The sequence below is a fragment of the Pongo pygmaeus genome, chromosome 10 (assembly GCF_028885625.2).
Source record: "Pongo pygmaeus isolate AG05252 chromosome 10, NHGRI_mPonPyg2-v2.0_pri, whole genome shotgun sequence".
In the NCBI taxonomy this organism is placed as follows: Eukaryota; Metazoa; Chordata; class Mammalia; order Primates; family Hominidae; genus Pongo; species Pongo pygmaeus.
This window is the reverse complement of record NC_072383.2, coordinates 55,598,244-55,614,299: the sequence shown is the minus strand read 5'-3', so window position 1 is coordinate 55,614,299 and position 16,056 is coordinate 55,598,244. Positions and strand designations below refer to the sequence as shown.

General features: G+C 42.5%; 2 protein-coding genes across 6 annotated transcripts in view; one reads left to right on the top strand and one right to left on the bottom strand.

The window, feature by feature from the left end:
* AVIL (advillin) overlaps positions 1 to 1,281 on the top strand; it is a 21,851-nt gene extending 20,570 nt beyond the window's left edge. Inside the window, exon 20 of the mRNA XM_054442693.2 lies at positions 669 to 1,281. Within this exon, the coding sequence (XP_054298668.1) occupies positions 669 to 782 (114 nt within the window). The 3' untranslated portion in view covers positions 783 to 1,281. The remainder of the gene's footprint in view (positions 1 to 668) is intronic.
* TSFM (Ts translation elongation factor, mitochondrial) overlaps positions 1 to 16,056 on the bottom strand; it is a 21,789-nt gene extending 5,733 nt beyond the window's left edge. The window contains exons 1-7 of one of the 5 annotated variants that reach the window (XM_054442698.2): positions 15,904 to 16,056; positions 15,479 to 15,652; positions 12,471 to 12,599; positions 11,599 to 11,721; positions 5,695 to 5,782; positions 3,458 to 3,531; positions 1,918 to 2,479 (exon numbers count right to left, since the gene is read on the bottom strand). In XM_054442698.2, the coding sequence (XP_054298673.1) occupies positions 2,459 to 2,479; positions 3,458 to 3,531; positions 5,695 to 5,782; positions 11,599 to 11,721; positions 12,471 to 12,599; positions 15,479 to 15,652; positions 15,904 to 15,960 (666 nt within the window). In that variant the 5' untranslated portion in view covers positions 15,961 to 16,056 and the 3' untranslated portion in view covers positions 1,918 to 2,458. Of the gene's footprint in view, positions 1 to 1,917; positions 3,532 to 5,694; positions 5,783 to 11,598; positions 11,722 to 12,470; positions 12,600 to 15,478; positions 15,653 to 15,846 lie in introns of those variants that run through there. The other 4 variants (XM_063647059.1, XM_054442696.2, XM_063647058.1 and 1 more) reach the window with 4 other exon arrangements.

Here is a 16,056-nt window from a genome sequence, read left to right as displayed (position 1 = left end):
TCCAGCCTGGGCCACAAAGCAAGACTCTGTCTCAAAAAAAAAAAAAAAAAGAATAAATTTCTTCTCCCCTTGAAGAAGTTGATTTGGGAACGGACTCTGGACTCTGGATTTTCCATAATGTCTTATCTAGCCAACTCAAGTATCTGGACTACAATTTTCTTGAAAGCACAGCCCATATATTAATAATCTTTACTTGTATATAAATATTCAATAAATCATCAAGTAAATGTTTAGAAGAATTTTATGCTCAATAAGATCCACCCAATCATGCATTTGAAAATTGCTGGGTAAAAATGGTAGTTACAGGCAGAACATGCCTGTACTGGAAAACCATGGCTCAATTTAATTCTTCATTCTGCCAAAATTTGATGTAATTCATCCTTAATACATAACCCATTTATTGCCTTCTGGCAAGAAACTGGTGCTTGCTGGCACTGTGAGAGCAGTGAATCCAGTAAGCTTCTGCCACAGGCCAAAATGGGACTCCCTGACCTGAAGAACACCTCTCCAATGAATAATTTAAATCTTTAACAGCCTTTCTGAGAAATTCATTCTACTTCCCTCTTCAAGGATCCACCTAGAACTCCCTCTTGCTCCGACTTTCTCAACTTCTGTTGGCAATGATGTCATGTCTTCCTTCTAACTAGAAACTTTGTTTTCTCTCTTAGAATTACCTCTCTGAACAGGACTTTGTGTCTGTGTTTGGCATCACAAGAGGGCAATTTGCAGCTCTGCCTGGCTGGAAACAGCTCCAAATGAAGAAAGAAAAGGGGCTTTTCTAAAGCAAGAAGGCCTATACCTATTGCAAGGCCACAGAAAAGAGCAGATAGTGCCAATATCAGGAAATAATTTATCCACCAATTTCTGCCTCACATTCAGCTACTTTAGATATAATAGAGTCTGCAAATCACAGCATGTTCTCCATTTTTTCTCATCCTTGCATTCCTTGCTTGTTATATACCTAAAATGTTAACCATATAGTTTTTGGGTTTTGTGGCCCTCTAGCTAAAGCCTCAGCAGAAAGCACTAAAACTGCATAAATCTGGAGAAATCAAAAGAAAGAGAACCAAAAAACAATGCTTAAAATGTTTAATAACTTTATGTTTAATATACCAGGACCTACCTTTGTTTTCAATTTTAAGATCATTATTTCTAAAATCTATTTAACCTGTAAATCATTGGAATCATATATATACTCCATAGGCAAAATCCAAATGCCCAGATCTGTAATGTGTCAAAGCATTTTTAACTTTTCAAATAAAGATACCTATAATGAACAAATGGAGTTATTTTCAGTATTCTGGGTCTGCTTGTTATGGTAATTTTATGTTATACTGGAAGAAATGTTTCAGTACTGGGGAAGTAAAGAGGCAATGTTAAGTGAGCTCTCTGGATAACTGGACTACTCTAATTTCTGTTTCTGGCACAAGAACATCAAAATCTGCCTTACAGCTGGCCAGGAAACCTCAGTACCCACCCACCCACACATTATCCAAAAGAGAAATAGGGGCATGTGTTATTAATTTCATTAAATGAGGCCAGAACCAGTGTGTCTACCACTGCAGAGTGCCTTCAAAGCATACTACAGACAATCACAAAGAAGAGAACCCACATTTTCCAGACAACTCTAGATTTGAATCAATAATCCCAAAGAAATCCATGTGGCAGAAGTAATATAACTAGAGAGGTTCTGAGGCAGAAGCACGGTTCACGGTGTCGCAAAGCAAAAACAGAACAAAAGAATTCTATGTCATAAAAGGTGTAAGACAGAACATGTAAGTTAGAAATTTCAGAAATACCATAATAAATCTATGTTGAAGGGAGCAGCAGTATTGTTGATGCCTGTTCTCCAAGACACTATCACGTCAATAAGGCCCATCTGTTGTTTTTGAAGGCACAGAAAAGCTAAATCCAGTATTACACAAACAAGGAAAAAATTATTTTTATTATATAACTATTTAATAATTTTACCCATGCATTCTCGGTCTGAAGAGGCTTGGGAAATATTCCTTTTTGTAATGATGTCCAGAGCTAAAAGTAAATATTCCTCCTGGGCCAAAAGTCTCTGGAACCTATTCAGTTTCTGCTGCCTCTTCACCTTCTCCACATTCAAACCGCACAAAGTCTACTACCGACACCCCCTGAGGCTGCACATACTGCCCCAAGGTAATGGAGGGATCCAGCAAATACGGCTGGGACAGCATCTTAGTCTCTGCCTCTCCCCCAGGCTCATCATCCAGGGAGCCAACAGAGAGGGGGGCCATGCCCACCACATGCTGCCCAAGGCGGCGGCCAACGTCTTCAAGGTTTGTTTTCTGTTCAGACGTCTCACAGATGACCAGGGCCCCATACTTCCCCAGCGCCAGGTTGTGAAGTGAGGGACTCTGCATTGCTCCGTGGACATAAGAGCCAACGTAGAACCCAGATGGCACCTTCACCCATGCAGCTCGTTTAAGAATCATGTTTTCTCCCAGTTTTCCTATTAAAAAAAGCAAAAACAAAAAACCAACACACTAACAAACTGTGATGTCTGTGATGGTACCAAAATATGCACAGAAGAGGCCCAGTTTGGAAGACAGTCCCTTTGCATTTACACAGGATATGCAGTAAGATGAAGAGATACCATTTTCAGTTTTTGTATAAAGAGGAAAAGGGGTATGGAACGGGAGTGGGGGAAGTGAAGAATACCTTTATGAAGCACCAACTATGTGCCAGGCACTCTGGTACTTAAAAACAGACCGGGTGTGGTGGCTCACGTCTGTAATCCCAGCACTTTGGGAGGCTGAAGCGGGTGGATCACCTGAGGTCAAGAGTTCAAGACCAGCCTGGCCAACATGGATGAAACACTGTTTCTACTAAAAATACAAAAATCAGCTGGGCGTGGTGGTGTGCACCTGTAATCCCAACTAATCGGGAGGCTGAGGCAGGAGAATCACTTGAACCCAGGAAGCAGAGGTTGCAGTGAGCCGAGATCGTACCATTGCACTCCATCCTGGGAACAAGACTCTCTCTCCAAAAAAAAAAAAAAAAAACAACAACAAACATAGGTTGTATAGGTTGTGGTGACACAAGTATGTGTGACTCAGGTCTCAGTTCTGCCTCTTTACTGACTATATGACCTCGGGCAAGTGACTCAATGACATAATCTCATTTACTAAATTTATCAAGCCTTTGTTTCCTCACCTTTAAAATAGAGATGAGAACACCTACCTTTCAGGGTTTTGGGGAGAAATAAATAATATATGTAAAAGCAGCCAGGCGCGGTGGCTCACACCTGTAATCCCAGCACTTTGGGAGGCCGAGGCAGGCAGATCACCTGAGGTCGCGAGTTCGAGACCAGCCTGACCAACATGGAGAAACCCCGTCTCTACTAAAAATACTAAAATTAGCCAGGCATGGTGGAACATGCCTGTAATCCCAGCTACTCGGGAGGCTGAGGCAGGGGAATCACTTGAACCTGGGCAGCAGAGGTTGCAGCGAGCGAGATCATGCCATTGCACTCCAGCCTGGGCAACAAGAGCGAAACTCCATCTCGAAAAAAAAAAAAAATTTATATATATATATAAATATACACACACACACACACACACGTGTATATATACACATATGTGTGTGTGTATATATACATGTATGTATATATATACACGTGTATATATATATATACACGTGTGTATATATATAAAGCATTAACTAGGGCCCAGCACGGTGGCTCACGCCTGTAATCCCAGCACTTTGGGAGGCCGAGGTGGGCGGATCACAAGGTCAGGAGATCAAGACCATCCTGGCTAACACAGTGAAACCCCGTCTCTACTAAAAATACAAAAAATTAGCTGGGTGTGGTGGCAGGTGCCTGCAGTCCCAGCTACTCGGGAGGCTGAGGCAGGAGAATGGCGTGAGCCCGGGAGGCGGAGCTTGCAGTGAGCCGAGATTGTGCCACTGCACTCCAGCCTGGGCGACAGAGCAAGACTCCGTCTCAAAAATAAATAAATAAATTAAATAAATAAATAAAGCATTAACTATAGTATCTGGCACATAGCACTCAAATGCTAGCTACTATTACAATAAGCTTAGGCTTAGAGAACTCAGGTAACCCACCTAGTAACACAAGGCAGAGTTAGAATTAGAACTCAGATCTGACTCCAAAGCAATTAAGTGCTTTTTCCCACCATCCTGAATACTCTATAACTGACACAGACAACTCCTGATCATCCCTTCTATCCGGAAAAAGTCCACAGCTCAAAGCTCTATGTCATCAAAATCAGAAAACATAACATTGTCAAGAGTTATTTATGAGAACCATAAACAGACTGTAACTAGTTTTTCCCCTTTCTCTCAGAATGTTATTCTCTTCTAACAGAAGTCCAAATAAGCCAAAAGGTAGAAAGGGGTAGGAGAATAAACAAAAGGGTCTGTATAAGTATACCTGGATTAGCCATAGTCATATCTAAAAGTCATGAAAAAGGAGAATCCAGAAACCAAAACAAATTTTAAAATAGCTCAAAGCATATACCCAATAGTTAATTCCCAGAAACTGACAAGGCTGAAACACCCAGCTCTTCCAGAATTTCTTAATAAGCCTCATACATAGCTGTCTGCCTGGTTTCTCACCCATGACTCATTGAAACATCATAGATAATACAAGATGACCTGATAAAAACGGAATTGATGCCTTGACTGGAAACTTCAGATGAGTAGTAAATTCCCAGCAAGCTCCAACCCTTCCCTACCACCCTCCCTCCATCAAGGATACTTAGGAAGAAAGCAAGATCCCCGCTAGTCCCACCACAATGATCCAGATGTGGTTCCTATAGCCAACAGGCTCTAAAAGAATATATCTTTACAAATTCACAACCAGATTTTTTGAAAAGAAAGATCAAATTCCTAAAAACAATGCTCCTCAATTGTCCTACCACCTTTTATAAAGAAGACGAAATAATCTTTAATGTACTATTTTCCCTACGGCATATACTAAAGTACTCAGCTGGAAGTCAAAAGGCCATCTCTGCCTAAAGACATGCTTTGTTTTGTTGGCACAGTGATAAAAATAATTTTAATTAGTTGCAAACAGCCAAAACCCGTGAGATTTTGGATACAAATCTAAATTCTTTTAAGGAATTTAGAAGTTCTGATGACCCCGGGACTCCGTTTCCCTAGATATAACAATTGGTTAGAGCTTGGCAATGGGACTTCCTCCAGCAGCGTATGAGCTCTTTAAGATGCCTAATGTGGCCGGGTGCGGTGGCTCATGCCTGTAATCCCAGCACTTTGGGAGGCTGAGGCGGGCGGATCACGAGGTCAGGAGATCAAGACCATCCTGGCTAACACCATGAAACCCTGTCTCTACTAAAAATACAAAAAATTAGCCAGGCGTGGTGGCAGGCGCCTGTAGTCCCAGCTACTCGGGAGGCTGAGGCAGGAGAATGGCGTGAACCTGGGAGGCGGAGCTCGCAGTGAGCCAAGATTGTGCCACTGCACTCCAGCCTGGGCGACAGAGCAAGACTCCGTCTCAAAAAAAAAAAAAAAAAAAAAAAAAAGATGCCTAATGTTCCCTAACATCTAACACACAAACCACTTCTCACATTCGTATCATCTGACCCTTGTAGGCACATGATTCTTGATCTAGATTTGGAGGAACAAGATAACAAGAGATCCAGTCCCTAATTTCCAGTTTCCAGAACCTTTACAAATACTCACCAATTGCTAAAGCCAACTGATCCTTGAGTGAGCCTTCTCTGTCAGGCCCAGCTGGAAGTCCAGAAAGCTCAGAGGAATTCAAGAAACCCTAAGTGCACAAAGAAAGCAAACATGAACTGATTCTGTAATATTCAAATTATCAAAAGAATAGGCAAAAATAGTCTATCTCTAAGAAAATTATTGGCCAAGCGTGGTGGCTCACGCCTGTAATCCCAACACTTTGGGAGGCCGAGGCGGTGGATCACCTGAGGTCAGGAGTTCGAGACCAGCCTGGCAAACATGGTGAAACCCCGTCTCTAATAAAATACAAAAATTAGCTGGGCATGGTGGCACATGCCTGTAATCCCAGCTACTGGGGAGCCTGAGACATGAGAATCGCTTGAAGCTGGGAGGCGGAGGTTGCACTGAGCTGAGATTATGCCAATGCACTCCAGCCTGGGAAACAGAGTTGAGACTCCATCTCAAAAAAAAAAAAAGAAAGAAAGAAAACATTATTTAAGACAACTAAGTGTAGACAACATTTTCATTAAGTCAAGAATGTTAAAAATTGGTAACAGTTCCATCTTTATAAACATTTTATTCTATCACTGCACCACCCCCAATTACATTCCACTCTCATCCTCCAGCCTAACTTCCTAGAATGTAATTTCCTAGAAATCAAGAACAATCATTTTCTTTTTCTTTTAAATATAGAGATGGGGTTTCCCTATGTTGCTCAGGCTGGTCTTGAACTCTTAGCTTAAGAGATCCTCCTGCTTCAGTCTCCCAAAGTGTCGGGATTACAGGCGTAAGCCACTGCACCTGGCCAAGAACAGTATTTTCTTTTTTTTTTTGAGATGGAGTCTCTCTCTGCCGCCCAGGCTGGAGTGCAGTGGCATGATTTCAGCTTACTGCAACCTCCGCCTCCCGGGTTCAAGCGATCCTCCTGCCTCAGCCTCCCGAGTAGATAGGACTACAGGCATGCGCCACCATGCCTGGCAAATTTTTATATCTTTTTTAGTGGAGACAGGGTTTCACCATGTTAGCCAGGCTGGTCTTGAAACTCCTGACCTCAAGTGATCCACCCGCTTCAGCCTCCCAAAGTGCTAGGATTACAGGCCGTGAGCCACTGCGCCTGGCCAAGAACAATATTTTCATAAAATCATAAAATGTTAGAGCTAGATTTGCACATTTTTGATGGGAATGCAAAATGGTACAAATCCAATGGTGTGAAATTGTAGTATCTAATAAAACTACATATGCATTTATCCTTTGACCCTGAAATCCTATTTCTAGGAATTCACCTTGATGATATACTTCCAATAATACTGCACAAGATTATTCATTGAACAATTATTTTTAATCATAAAATTTTTAAAACAGCCTAAATGCCCAAACATAGCAGGAGATTAAACTATAGCACATCCACACAACAGAATACTATATAGTTGGAAAAAATAAAAAGGATGACCTTCATGAATTGCTATGGAGTATTTCCAGGATATATTATTAAGTGAAAAAAGCAAATTATAAGTGTATATGCATATTACTACTACTATCTGTGCAACAAAGAACTATTTGTATAAATATGCTTATTTTTGCAAAAAGAAATACTGGAAGGATAACCACAATCCAATGACACTGGTTATCTAAATAAAGGGATGGATGGGAATGGGGTAGAAGGGAGAGAAGCAGTAAGACTCCTCTGAGTATATATTTTTTTTTGACAGTTTTAACTTTGAGGACTTTCTTAATTTATCTTATGTATTCAAAAATAAAATTAAACCTGGCCGGCCAGGCACAGTGGCCCACGCCTGTAATCTCAGCACTTTGGGAGGCTGAGTCGGGTGGATCACCTAAGCTCAGGAGTTCGAGACCAGCCTGGCCAACATGGTGAAACCCCATCTCTACTAAAAATACAAAAATTAGCCAGGTGTGGTGACGGGCACCTATAATCTCAGCTACTCAGGAGGCTGAGGCAGGAAAATCACTTGAACCCAGGAGGCGGTGGCTGCAGTGAGCTGAGATCACGCTATTGCACTCCAGCCTGGGTAATGAGAATGAAACTCCATCTTAAAAAAAAAAAAAAAAATCTGGCCCAGTGCCATGGCTCATGCCCATAATCCCAGCACTTTGGGAAGGCCAAGACAGGCAGATCACTTGAAGCCAGGAGTTTGAGACCAGCCTGACCAATATGGTGAAACCTCATCTCTATTAATATAAAAAAGATTTAAAAAACAAACAAACAAAAAACCCCAAAGTGCTGGGATTACAGGCATGAGCCACTGTGCCCAGCCAAAAAAAAAAAAATTTTTTAAATAAAATTAAAATAAAATTAAATCAACACATATTTGGGGTGAAAATAAATACTGACTACAAAGAAATATAAAACTATATTTCAAATGAGTAACATAACCTCACAGAAGGAAAAAAAAATCCAAGTAACTAAACAGAGTCATTTGACCACCTAACTTCAATGTAAAGACAAAAAGAACTACAAATAAATCTTGAACTCCTTAGCAGTTTTGTTATTTGCAGTGGTCAGGGGTAGCAATTCTGAAACAATTTTGCATATATATTGTAACACTTAGTACATATGAGTACATAAGTAAAAACAATAAACATATTGAAGTTGCTATGAAAAAGGAAGGATTGAACCACACGCACACAGCACATAAACCTGCACCGTCTGCTGAAAGAACAAATGACACCTCAGCAGAAATCAGCACACCTGGCCAGGCGCAGTGGCTCACACCTGTAATCCCAGCACTTTGGGAGGCCAAGATGGGTGGATCACGAGGTCAGGAGTTCAAGACCAGCCTGCCCAAGATGGTGAAACCCTGTCTCTACTGAAAATACAAAAATTAGCTGGGTATGGTGGCACGTGCCTGTAATCCCAGCTACTCAGGAGGCTGAGGCAGGAGAATTGCTTGAACCGGGAGCCGGGAGGCAGAGGTAGCAGCGAGCCAAGATCGCGCCACTGCACTCCAGCCTGGGCTACAGAGCAACACTCTGTCTCAAAAAAAAAAAAAGAAATCAGCACACCTAACATTCAAATCTTAGTTTATAAAAACCATTCCCCAACTAAAAACGACCAGGACTCCTTGAAGAAGTGGCCCATTCCACAGTTGGGGAAAGGAAAGTATGACATAAACCCAAAAGATAAGAATAAACAAAAAAGCCAAAAAGTAAGAAAATACTCAGAAAATAATAAGGACATATCAAAGGACATTACAGTCAGCTTGCATTGGTCAAATCCGCAGATAATTTGAGCATCAAAACGAATAATGAGTTATAACTTATTGTGTAAAATAAGAACCCATGGGTCAATGTTAGTGCTGAATAAATCACTAAATAAAAAGAAGGGAAATTTATTTCTAACAGTAGAATGACAACTATTAAAAGTAACACATTTTGGCCAGGTGCGGTGGCTCACACCTGTAATCCTAGCACTCTGGGAGGCCGAGGCAGGCAGATCACCTGAGGTCAGGAGTTCGAGACCAGCCTGATCAACATGGCAAAACCCCATTTCTACTAAAAACACAAAAAAATTAGCTGGAAGTAGTAATGCATGCCGGTAATCCTAGCTACTCAGGAGGCTGAAGCATGAGAATCGCTCGAACCCGTGAGGTGGAGGTTGCAGTGAGCTGAGATCACACCACTGCACTCCGTCTCAAAGAAAAAAAAAATCCTAAATGTGATCACTGTCCTGTGGTTATATAAGAATGTCCTTGTTTTTACAAGATACATGCCGAAGGAATAAAGGATCCTGATGTCTGCAACATACTTACAAAAATATTTTTTTAAACAGTGATGATGGCCGGGTGCGGTGGCTCACATCTGTAATCCCAGCACTTTGGGAGGCCCAGGTGGGCACATCACCTGAGGTCAGGAGTTCAAGACCAACCTGGCCAACATGGTGAAACTCCCGTCTCTACAAAAATACAAAAAAAATTAGCGGGGCATGATGGCAGGTGCCTGTAATCCCAGCTACTTGGGAGGCTGAGGTGGAAGAATCGCTTGAACCGGGAGGGAGAGGTTGCAGTGAGCAACATGGCACCACTGCACTCCAGCCTGGGTGACAGAGAGACTCCATCTCAAAAAAAAAAAAAAAAAAAAAAAGCGATGATAACATGTATATAAAAAGTGATAGGGCCAGCTGTAGTGACTCAAGCCTATAATCCCAACACTTTGGGAGGCCAAAGCAGGTGGATTTCTTGAGCCCAGAGGTTTGAGACCAGCCTAGGCAAGATGGCAAGACTGTCTCTACAAAAAACTTAAAAATGAGCCTAGCATAGTGGCGTGCACACGTAGTCCCAGCTACTCAGGAGTCTGAGGTGGGAAGATCACTTGAGCCCAGGAATTTGAGGCAGCAGTGAACAATGATTGTGCCACTGCAATCCAGGCTGGGCAAGAAAGCCAGATCTGTCTCTAAAATAAAAAAAGTAGTGATAAAGCAAATACAGCAAAATGTTAATAAATGGCAAATCTGGAAAAAGAGTACACCGGGGCCAGGCATGGTGGCTCATGCCTGTAATCCCAGCACTTTGGGAGGCGGAGGCGGGCAAATCACTTGAGGTCAGGAGTTCAAGACCAGCCTGGCCAACATGGTGAAACTCTGTCTCTACAAAAAATACAAATAGTAAGCGTGTGTGGTGGCGGACGCCTGTAGTCCCAGCTACTCGGGAGTCTGATGCAGAATTGCTTGAACCCGGGAGGTGGAGGTTGCAGTGAGCCAAGATTGCACCACTGCACTCCAGCCTGAGTGACAGAGCAAGACTTCGTCTCAAAAAACAAAAACAAAAACTAAAAAAAGGGTACACTGGTGTTTACTGGCAAAATCAAAGCTAAAATTTCTAGTTCAAGTGACTTACCTACTCAATACAATTTAAAAAAATAATCTCAACATTGTGTTCCATATGACTATGTAATGCCAATAATAATTAACATTTACCAAGACATCTCAAGAGAAGGATAAAGAAGATAAAAAAAGTTGGTAATAAACTCAAAAAAATTACTTTGAGTGGTTGGTTCATTTTTGCCTTGGCAATAAGGCTGAGTCAAAGGCAGAATGACATAATTCCTTTCCTTGATCCCTCTATGGATAAGAATATGCTTATTTTCCTAAACCATGTCTTTTCCAATCTCTCTCTCTCTTTTTTTTTTCTGAGACGGAGTTTTGCTCTTGTTGCCCAGTGGGGAGTACAACGGCTCACTGCAACCTCCACCTCCTGGGTTCAAGCGATTCTCCTGCTTCAACTTCCCGAGTAGCTGGGATTACAGGCATGCACCACCACGCCCAGCTAATTTTGTATTTTTAGTAGAGACGGGTTTCTCCATGTTGGTCAGGCTGGTCTTGAACTCTCGACTTCAGGTGATCCGCCTGCCTCAGCCTCCCAAAGTGATGGGATTACAGGGGTGAGCCAACACACCCGGCTCCAATCTCTTTATTTAGAAATTTTTTCCTAAGACCATTCCAAATTTCTGAACACAAAGCCTCAAATGGCTTCACTTGATCTGGCTAACTCCATTTCACTGGCATGCATGCATTCAATCATTCATTCATTCATTCATCTGACAAAGATTTATTGAGCTCCAACTAAGTAGTGGGCCCAATTCTCTTTCACCAGAGATACAACAGTGAAAAGACAAATTCCCTGCCTCATAAAGCTTACATTCTACTGGGGAAGACAGACAACATACAGATAAATTAAAATGTAATATATAAGCACCATAATAAAAAATTTTAAATGCAGCATGACACGGGGATATAGCAACGGGGGAAGGGTAATTCTATGCAAAGAGATAGCATTTAAGCAGAGATGTGAACTAACGGAATGAGACATGAGAATGTCTAAAATAGGAACAGCAAAGACCCAATGAGGAGAGCAAATTCAGCACACTGGAGACAAACCCCAAACTTACTTTACTGTATGTAGAGGGTTGATCCTTTAGGGTCTGACAATGCATCATGGTTCCAAGGGCTACTTGCTGGACCAACTGTTGAAATTTTAAATTTCTAGAAACAAAATCTGTCTCACAGTTTACCTGTGGGAACAAATTGATATAGCTGTATAAGCTGTTTAATGATAATTTCCAAAAGTGCCTTAAGGCTGGAGAGTAAATCAAGATACTGATAGAACAAGCTACAGACTCAACAGAAAAAAAATGACTCCAAAATTTTAAAGCTACAGTTCCTCTCCTAGCCTGGAACAGAATGAAGTGATTCATGTTGGGCCAGTGAGTTAGCAATAGCCTGTATATTCAGAAGATGGTTCAATAATGTCCTGAAGGACTCACCACAAGTTCACCACTTACCTATGTCTGCACACCATCATCACCTCATTCTCCAGCCATCCCAACTCCAAACCACTTATGCTATTATCTTGTTTATCCCCATCTCTCACTCTAAACTAATCCACATCTGACTCTTCACCAATTATGGCCCCCAAACCTCCTCTAAAATACCTACTCTCTATTCAGCAACAATTAATATAATTAACTTTGTAATCTAACTGTTTCAGGAAACAATCAGTGACAAGGTGTAAGGCTGCACCAGACTCACATTCAGGAGTAATATTCTAGACTGCCAGGCCATTTCTCATCAACACACCAGTACATTTCTATACTTAAACGAATTCGTAACTAATACCCAAGGTTTCATGAGTTTAACTTCAACTACGCTTTATGGTTCTTAAACAGATCTCTTCTTCAAGAACAGGCCACTTTAGGGCCTACTACAAGCTTTACGCTCAAGGGACAGCTGTTCTTGGTATCTGGAATTTCCAGCAACTCACCTCTACTAATACAGTTGTGTTTCCTTCCTGCAACAGCCCAATCAGGCCTTCTTTGGTCTTCCTCCCTTGGAGCTTGGCAGCTTTGCTCCAGCCCTCCTTCTGGGCCTCCTTGTGGAGCCAGATCTCTGCCTATAAATTGAGAGGAAAAAGAGCAGACAACAAAGTCACAGAATTTAGAACTAAATGTAGTTCTAAGATATACTCAGGTTTCCTGATTCTCTAAATTCTCTAACAGAAACTAAAGTAATCTATCATTTACTGGCAGTCTACCACTAAATGCCAAATACCAGGTATTATTATAACTGGTGCCTTGGATGAATCTAATCTTCACAACAACCCTATGGGGCACACAGTTGTATTTTCCTTATACAGTTATGTGCCACATAACGATATTTCAGACAATGACGGACTGCATATATGATGATGGTCCCTAAGATTATAATGGAGCTGAAAAATTCCTGTTGTCTAGTGACAAGGTAGTCCTCCTAACATTGTAGGGCAACATATTACCTACATGTTTGTGGCAATGCTAGTGTAAAGAAAACTTCTGTGCTGCCAGTCCTATTAAAGTATAGCACATACAATTACATATAGTATATGATACTTGAAACAATAATGAACAACTATGTTACTGGTTTATGTATTTACTATAATATATATACCTTATTGTTATTTTAGAGTGTACTCCAACTTATAAACTACTTGGGTGGCTGAATCTCTTGAACCTGGGAGGCGGAGGCTGCAGTGAACCAAGATCAATCGTGCCACTGCACTCCAGCCTGGGTGACAAAGTGAGACTCCGTCTCAAAAAAATAAAAAATAAAAAAATTTAACAGTAAAACAGCTTCAGGCAGGTCCTTCAAGAGGTATTCCAGAAAAAAACATTGTTATCATAGGAGATGACAGGTCCATGCCCGTTACTGCCCCTGAAGACCTTCCAGCAGGACAAGATGTGAAAGTGGAACACAGTGTTAATGATGATCCCACTCCTGTGTAGGCCTAGGCTAATGTATGTGTTTGTGTCTCCGTTTTTAACAAAACAATTTTTTAAGTTAAAAAAAAGTTTTGGCCAGGCGCGGTGGCTCACGCCTGTAATCCCGGCACTTTGGGAGGCTGAGGTGGGCGGATCACAAGATCAGGAGATCGAGACCATCCTGGCTAACACGGTGAAACCCTGTCTCTACTAAAAATACAAAAAATTAACTGGGCGTAGTGGCAGGCACCTGTAGTCCCAGCTACTCAGGAGGCTGAGGCAGGAGAATGGCGTGAACCTGGGAGGCGGAGCTTGCAGCGAGCCAAGATAGCGCCACTGCAGTCCAGCCTGGGGGACAGAGCAAGACTCCGTCACAAAAAAAAAAAAAAAAGATATTTCAATAAAAAAAGTTTCTTTTTTTTTTTTTTTTTTGAGACGGAGTTTCACTCTTGTTGCCCAGGCTGGAGTGCAATGGCACAATCTCAGCTCACCACAACCTCCGCCTCCCAGGTTCAAGCGATTATCCTGCCTCAGCTTCCCGAGTAGCTGGGATTACAGGCCCTTGCCACCACGCCTGGCTAAATTTTATTTTATTTTTTTTAGTAGAGACAAGGTTTCTCCGTGTTGCTCAGGCTAGTCTCGAACTCGCAACCTCAGGTGATCCGCTTGCCTTGGCCTCCCAAAGTGCTGAGATTACAGGCACGAGCCACCGCGCCCAGCCAAAAAAAGTTTAAAATTTTAAAAACAGAAAAAAGCTCATAGAAAAAGTGCATAAAGAAAAATATTTTGGTATAGCTGTACAATATGTGTTTTATGCTGTTATTACAAAACAGTCCAAAAGTTTAAAACATGTTAAAAGTTTATAAAATAAAAATGTTACATTAAACTAAGTTTAACTTATTATCAAAGAAAAAAATTTCTTATAAATGTAATGAAGCCTATGTGTACTGTGTTTTAACGTCTACTGTAGTGTACCGTAGTGTCCTAAGGCAGGCCTTCATATTCACTCACCACTCACTGACTCACCCAGAGCAACTTCCAGTCCTGCAAGCTCCATACATAAGTTCCCTATGGAGATGTATCGTTTTTTATCTTTTATGCCTATTTACTGTACTTTTTCTATGTTTAGATACACAATACTTACCACTGTGTTACAATTGCCGACAGTATTCAGTCCAGTAACATTCTGTAACGGTTTGTACCCTAGGAGTAACTGGCAATTCCAAATAGCCCAGGTTGTAGTACAATATGCCATCTAGGTTTGTGTAGGTACTCTATGATGTGCATAAGCCAAAATCTCCTAACGATGCCATTTCTCAGAATGTATCTTCCTAGTTAAAAGACGCATGACCGTACAGACAAAAACTACACAACTCTGAAAGATTAAGATGTCTAAAGTCAGCCGGGTGCGGTGGCTCACTCCTGTAATCCCATCACTCTGGGAGGCCGAGGCGGGCGGATCACCTGAGGCCAGGAGTTCGAGACCAGCCTGGCCAACACGGCGAAACCCCATCTCTACTACAAATACAAAAAAAATAAAAAATAAAAAATAAAATAGCCGGGTGTGGTGGCGCACGCCTGTAATCCCAACTACTCGGGAGGCTGAAGCAGGAGAATCGCTTGAACCCCGGAGGCGGAGGTTGCAGTGAGCCAAGATCGTGTCATTGCACTCCGGCCTGGGCCACAGAGCAAGACTCCGTCTAAAAAAAAAAAGTCTAAAGTCAGACAGTGTGTGGGCCCCACAATTTGACTCCTGAACAATCTGACTCCAAAGCTCACACAAACCCTTTCAGCTCCAGGCAACAAAAAATACCGTAACAGTCTGGTTTGTTAATCCTGGGATACTCAATTGCTTCCAAATAAGACAAAGTCAAGACCAAGGTTGTCATTTGTCATTTAAGCCAGGTTTCCACTTAGGGCTGTGTCATTATGGTCACTGAAGAGCAGTCTAACTTTATGCTTCCCAGCGTGACCGCCCCAAGAGTCTGAGGTCGAGCTCTAGTACTCCGCCCTGCACCCCTCCACACACACACACCTGTTTGAGGTCCCCGCCACAAGTCTCCAGAGCTTTCTTGCAATTTACAAAAGAGTAGCCTGTTTTCCGCCGCAGCTTCATGAGGAGCTCCTTGCTGGAGGCCGAGGCAGACAGACGGGGCCCAGCATGAAATGTGTGCCTTGGCTGGGGCGACTGACGCAAAAGAGACCCAGCCTAGATGGGATAAGAAAGGGATGAGGAGCAGGAAGCAGCAAACTCCAGAGGGTGGAGGGTACACGGGCAGGGAAGCGACCTTAGGGAGCGGACGGTGTGCAAATGGGGGTGCACCGGGGCTGGACTGGGCAGAGGCAATGCTGTCGGGGAAGACGAGATGGAGTCAAAAGGGGTTGGGAGGAAGGGAAAGGTACAGGCGCACAGGAGAGCTGCAGGGACAGCAGGTCGGTACCAGGACCAGGACTTCTCACCGGGTGGCTCCCGGTCCGCGCGACCAGGAACACGCGCAGCGACCGCAGCAGCGACATCTCCCTGGCCGCAGTAAACTCCCTCCGGCGGGCGCACTGGTGAGGCAACAAACCTACGACGCGGCGGAAGGGCCAGAATTCTCCAGCGGAACGCAC